This window comes from Rhipicephalus sanguineus, chromosome 2, assembly GCF_013339695.2.
Source record: "Rhipicephalus sanguineus isolate Rsan-2018 chromosome 2, BIME_Rsan_1.4, whole genome shotgun sequence".
NCBI classification, from domain to species: domain Eukaryota; kingdom Metazoa; phylum Arthropoda; class Arachnida; order Ixodida; family Ixodidae; genus Rhipicephalus; species Rhipicephalus sanguineus.
In genome coordinates this window covers 14879627-14885999 of record NC_051177.1, presented here as the reverse complement: position 1 = coordinate 14885999, position 6373 = coordinate 14879627, and the positions used below count along the sequence as shown (strand labels likewise).

Below are 6373 nucleotides of genomic sequence, written 5' to 3'. Positions count from 1 at the left end.
AGTGGGTGCGCGGCCGATTCTTTGCGCCACCCGTGCTTCAGGTCGCTTTTCCACCTTCCAAAGCTACAGCGTAAATGGATGTATGGTGCCGCCGTGCATGGCCATTCCAAGCGGCATGGTGCCATGTTTATGGAAAGCCGGAATTTGTTTCTCTTTGGGGCTGGACGCAGGAACGGCGCGCAGTCCTAGAGCATGGTGCAGCCAGAAAGTAACATGAGCGAGATTATAAAAAATATACAATAGAACCACTGTTCTCATCAGTGAACCTTTTCTAAGGACACTTTTACTATAGCTTCCAATTGGGCGCACTTCTTTGTTCAAGCGGAAACTTTTTTCGCGTTCCGTTTCATGCTCTCATATTTTCCACGCATGTATTTTAAGGCTGTTAAGTTGCGTAGTTTATTATTAACGTTATCCGCGAATAGTTCTGAACGGGCGCATATTTCTTTCGAAAAGTCATTTTATGGCCTTGCAACTATAAAGGCGTTTTTGTTCGAAAGGCCATCCTGCACACACAAAATTCTTAAGTCACCGTTTTCACAAGTCACGACATTAATTCGTTCCACTAACCATCCTGATTTACGACAGCTTTTTTACCTTCAATGTAACAACTGCTTGAGTCACTCCGTTTTCGGCTTTTACCAACCTTGTCCTTTTGTGCGACACCTTGACCTTGGATTCAGCTCTTGTACACGTTGTTTCAATATTCACATAACGAATTATGAATAAGTGTGGAAATATTGAAGTGACGTATACCAAACCACGTGTGAACCATCTTGGCATCATATGCAGGATAGTATCCTGCAGGAGCCAGAGCTTCAGTTCTTGCATGAACACTTATATCTTGTAAAAGCTTTTAAAAAATTGAAGTGAAGCACCTATCTTTCTCAACTTTATTAAAACATACTAGGTACACAAAAAGCATGCAACTGCGTTACTTTGGCAACAGTGAGCAGAAGCTTTATTTCCACTAACACACACACACACAAAGAAAAAAAAACTGCCCTGAAGTTCCATGTTCTTGAAGAACATGGCCTTTTTGTTAAGCTTATACAACTAAGCACCATATTGCAGTATGAGATGATGTATTAACAAGGCATTAACTTAAAAAAACTGAGAATTAGACAACCATTCGTCAGTGTGAGAGTCTGTAAAGGCGACTCTCAGATGCAATATAGGAAGAATTACGTGCACTAAAAACAACCACACCATTTGTGTAAACATCTGACCTCAGCAGTGGAACATTCTACTTTAAAAAAATTACATAACCTTGGCTGTTTAATCCTTTTTTTATGAGTTGTTGGATCAGCAAGATGTTTCAGTGGGCTAGGCATCTTTATAGATTCATTCATGTATCGGAAGGTAGACTCTGTTGTTTGATAGTGCCGCAGGGCAGCTGTACCGTTCAACTTACTGCATTAACAGTTCTTGCACCAGTACATACTAAACATGTGCAAACACTAGACCTTACCACCCTAGCGTAGGAGCGATGAATATATAACGACGAATCAGCTATGCGGGAATTTGTGACTGCCGGATGTTTCATGAGAGTTTCATGAAGAACTTTTCGTGCTATCCTACCCAAAAGCCGTTCTCCTGATTCGATCCCTTTACCGAAGCAAATTCGTCAACCGCAGTTCTTTCATTTCATCCAACTGGGCTAAAAGGGCTTCCCTTAACTATTTCTACTCTTTTTTTTCTTTGACCCGGTGGATATATGAAGCCTGTTTTGAGTCAACCCGAATACGTCAAAACTCTTGAGATGAAGCAAAGCCTGCACTACAGCCAAGGATATATGCTCTTGCTGTGCGTACGCATCAAATGTTACAAATGCAAGCAAAAAAGTTCCGACATCAAAACTTACTGATTTATTTCACTTAAATGCTTAAAGGGTGGTCTCTCGATGTCCATGCTGTAAATGAAATTTTCAATGCATGGTCGTCTTGGTACTGTGATAATCTGAGCCAAACGGTACGACTGCGAGTCATTTAATTTTCCTCAATATGAACTTTACAGGTTGGTTGCGAGTCTCCGAATCACACCTTTCAATACCGGCCATCCTGTGTTTGAGGCGCCGTAGCCACTCTAGCTCTTTTCACGAGCAGGCGACAGAGTTATCTCTTTCTCGAACGAGGCGATGACATCCAACAATGATTAGGACTTTTCTTTGGATTTGGTAAGCTCGGTGCGTCGTGGATGACTTTTCCCTTGTCTGGCGTAAATTTCTGGCTCAAACGTTTCTAACGAAACTGTACCAGGACTGCCACCACCTTTTAGAAACGACGAATATTTGTTTGAAAAAAAAAAGCCGGAGTTCCCATTTCAGGATGCTTTCTGAATTTGTTAAGAAATTCGTCAATATTATTACATAACAAAAGAAAACACGATAAGTCGAAGCCGACATACTTCGTTTGATGTTCATGTTCATGTGACGTCACAACCTGCTCCGCCATCACATAAGTCCTGTAGAGATGTTCCTGGCTCCAGAAAACAGCAACTGGCGACGTCATTTGATGATGCATTGAACTTACAAAATCAAAGACGAGCCCTTATTGGTGTTTGCTCATCGTCTCGTTTAGGAAAGAGACAGCTTCGTCGCACGCTCGAAGAGATAGCGAAAGAGGCTGCGGCGGCACACCGAGAAGCCTGCTCAAGGAACAACAATGGCAAGGTGAATCGAAGTCGCACCAGGCCCCAAAACTCAACACATGACAGGCCAGGGACAGGCGTCGAATACGAACATCTACGCACACTTACACAGACTTCACAATTTCTCCTGACAGACGCAGCGACAAGTGTCAGTGGTGCGACCCCACCCCGACAATCGAACGTATAACGCCCCAGTGCACGCAGCGTCCGGCAGACGCCGTCTCGCAGTTACTTCTCAATCCACTCAACAATTGTTGGTGGGTGGCGCGCGACTCTCCGCACTGGACTTCGGAAGCCAACTTGGCGACCCTTGACCAGGCCCGACGAGCCGCACAAGCCAGTGGGGCTCTGGAAGAAAGGCTCTGCCCACAGTGACCAAGCAACCTCTATTTCAATAAAGTTGTTTCTCTCTCTAATTAAGCATTCTTAAATGTAATCAATTCTTTTGTGAGAAACCATGACCTGCTAAAGGAAAATGTGTGAAGTGACAATAAACAACTCGGCATGCCCACGGTTCACAAATCCCAAATTTCGACGTCATATGCAAATGAATATATATATTACATACTATCGGTCGTAATGCACATTTTCGCCATTCCGGAACCACGAGTTTGCTTCTTTAAATATTGTGATTGACGTCATAGTGGAGGACTATGAGCTTCCAGCTGCCGTAAGGAGCTCCTGCAGCTGGAAAGAACGTCAGTAACAGGATATCGAAAAGACACTACAGCGACGGTACATTCAAGTGTAATAGTACGTTAACTTCAGGGAAAGTGTGAACAGCTACATAGTTTGTATAAAAAGACAGTTTGCTAACAGACATTTATAACCTGAAATTTCACTACAGCGCTATAGAGCCAACACACAGGTGGACTGCTTTCAGTGCGAACTATGTTACAGCGTCTCGCTGGAACGTATTCCACAATAACAGGGGCACGCGTCAACAGTGAGGAAACTAGATGAAGAAAACATTTTGTATACCGCCGCTTGCAGCTTCAAGGAGAAACAATGTCGGTCATGACAGAGCGACAGACACGAGTCGCTCCCTGCCGGTGAATCATTCCTGAAGGATTGGAAACGGGGGACCAGTGGCAGTGACATGTAAAATAACTACTGACAACAGGTAACTACGCTCACGTGTTGACATTCTAAGACAATCTAAAAATGTACATTCCCACTAAGCATTTTTCGAAGTAGGCCACGTGGACCGTAATTAACAACTATGTGAATGAGTATGCAGGTAACTTTTGTTTAACGTTAATATGGACACTGTGAAACGTTTCAAAACAGCTGAAGAACTTGTTATGCTGCTTTATCCAGGAATTATTCGGTAGCGATGCTGTCGAACAAGAAATGTCTTCTATAGCACTTTCCCCGGGCTGACTTTGATAATTGTGAGGCTTTAACGGACGAAAATTTTAACCACGTAATAATTTTAATGGTGAGAAATGAAACAATCGAGTCTATGCTTGCAGTGCTCGTGACTTCCTAAAATTCATTAAATTAGTTTAATACATCGATACTCTGAGTCTATATTACTCGTATAGCAAATGGAGAGGCTAATAACATTATTACATCTACTGACGGTGCATCAAAGCAAACATGGAAATATCATTTTGTTTTACATTCTTTGTGCTAAAACGTATCCAGCAGCATGGGCAACGCACAGTTAGTGCAACAAATTGAACAAGTGAATCCCTTCAGGAGGTCGGGTAACGTGAAAATCATAGGGATATCTGTTATATACATGTTGCTTGTATAGTCAACGCGGAAAGGTTTCACTATATTACGGCAGTGAACAGTGCAAGACCTGAGCTAAAATGAATGCATTTCTGCGATTTTGAGCTAGTGCGTCTAGTTCAAGCCTCCACACTTGATAGAGAGCAAATCAACGCGATATAGGTTAACCAGTGTGAAGGGTGACGCTACTTCGTTTCTCTTCATGTCTAACGGTCATGCATCAAGGTTAACTTCCGTTGATTTCTTCTTATCTGTATTGCCCGAGATTGTCCCCCTAGCTACTTAAATTGAATCGGGAGAAACCGGGTAAAAATGACATCATAACTGGTATCTCTTTTATGTTAAACTTGTGAGCTCTCCGATGCACCAATAATTAGGGGTGTGCGAACATTAGAAACTTCGAAACAGTGATTAGAATAGTTTGGTATTTGATTAGATTCGCAATGCACTTTTACTATTAGAAATATTCAAGCACAACAAGACTACATAACATGTGTTGAAATGAGCACAAAGAATTACACACCTGTGCTAAACTTCGCATAGTTCGATGCACAAAGTAATTTCATTTGTCATGTTGCCCCCGCACCCTCCCTAGTGTGCATTTGCATATGTGGCGCCAATATTCAAGTCTAGGGGACAGATTATGGCATTCTATAATGACGCCAAGCATGTCGTTCAGTAAAGTGCCGAAATTATACCGAACACCACCGAAACAAATGGGGAGCCATTGCGAAATTAGGAAGAAATGTCTAAAAATCAGGAAATCCAGTATTATTTCGGGTTATCTTAAGATGAAGCACCTGCACTGAACATCGTGCCGATCAGTTGCCATGGCTACTTCCAACGGAGAAAGCGTGCTTAGAAGTTTAAACTATGGCGGCAAGATCAGCACTAGTGTGTCTAGTTAAGGGCTCTTTTCGTTGTCTGGAGGAATGGTGACGTGTACAACGGTGTCGCTCCTTCCAGAACATACCGAGCAGCTATCCATCCTTCGTGAAAACATTAAATGACTGCATATGGGGTACTGTAAATCAATAGTGCTGTAAAATGCAAGAATTTTCTGTGCATTGTTTACTGTTCAACACACGGCACTTTTTCCACTTTTTCATGTCTGACTAAAACGCATTCTTGGGCTAGTTGGTGCATGGTCTGACATATACTTGAAGCCAAAAAGGAACGAGGACAAGAAATTGGCACCAGTCCTGTCATTTGTTGCCCTCGTTACTTTGGGTCTCCAAATTTTTGTCACACTTTCTTGTCTGGTTGGTGAAAAAAAATTTTTTTTGCAATGCTCAGTTGCACTATTCGTATTAAAGAATACTCGGGAAATATTCTATTCGATTCGCACTTCGTTTTCATTGTTCGAATTCGCTTAGAAGTTGGAAATTTGATATTCGCACACCCCTAGCAATATTCTTTTCTTATTCGGAAAGACCCCCGTCAATTCCGCAGCTTTTACCTTGCCCCGCAGAGGCAGCTCCGTCTTTTCTTCCCCGTTCTCCTCCCCCGGTGTAGAGTATAGCAGGCTATCGCTCAGGCCGGCCTCTCTGCCTCTCTGTAAATCAACCTCTTTCTCTCTATCAGTGCTCGTGGTAAATTGCAAAGAAAATTACTCTAATGCCGCGGGCCTAACAAATATAACTGGGCAAGTCATTAAGAAGTGTCTTAGCACATAAAAAAGTTTGTTCAGTCGCCCTCCCGTCTTCATGACCAAGCAATGAAGCGTTTACGAACACAAGTGACCCGTAAAAGGAAAATGACAATTTGAGCAACGGCGACAAAGCGAGTTGTAGCGCTTCAAGCTTGCTGTGGATGGAAACCTGCTTAGGCGATAGTCTTTAACGGTGGGTCCGTCTCTCGCGCAGACCGTTCTGACTTGAGTCGAGCCTGCAAATGAAGCAATGTCTGCAGTCAGAGGAATAGAAGCCATCGCGAAATACCAGACGCTATAATATGTGGAAAACACCTCGCTCTAATGCACTCA

General features: G+C 42.8%; 1 protein-coding gene across 1 annotated transcript in view; it reads right to left on the bottom strand.

Moving 5' to 3' along the window:
* Positions 1–4816: 4816 nt before the first annotated feature.
* Positions 4817–6373, bottom strand: part of LOC119382442 (glutamate receptor 1) — a 50034-nt gene continuing 48477 nt past the window's right edge. The window contains exon 15 of the mRNA XM_037650143.2: positions 4817–6276. Coding sequence (XP_037506071.1) covers positions 6214–6276 — 63 coding nt within the window. The 3' untranslated portion in view covers positions 4817–6213. The remainder of the gene's footprint in view (positions 6277–6373) is intronic.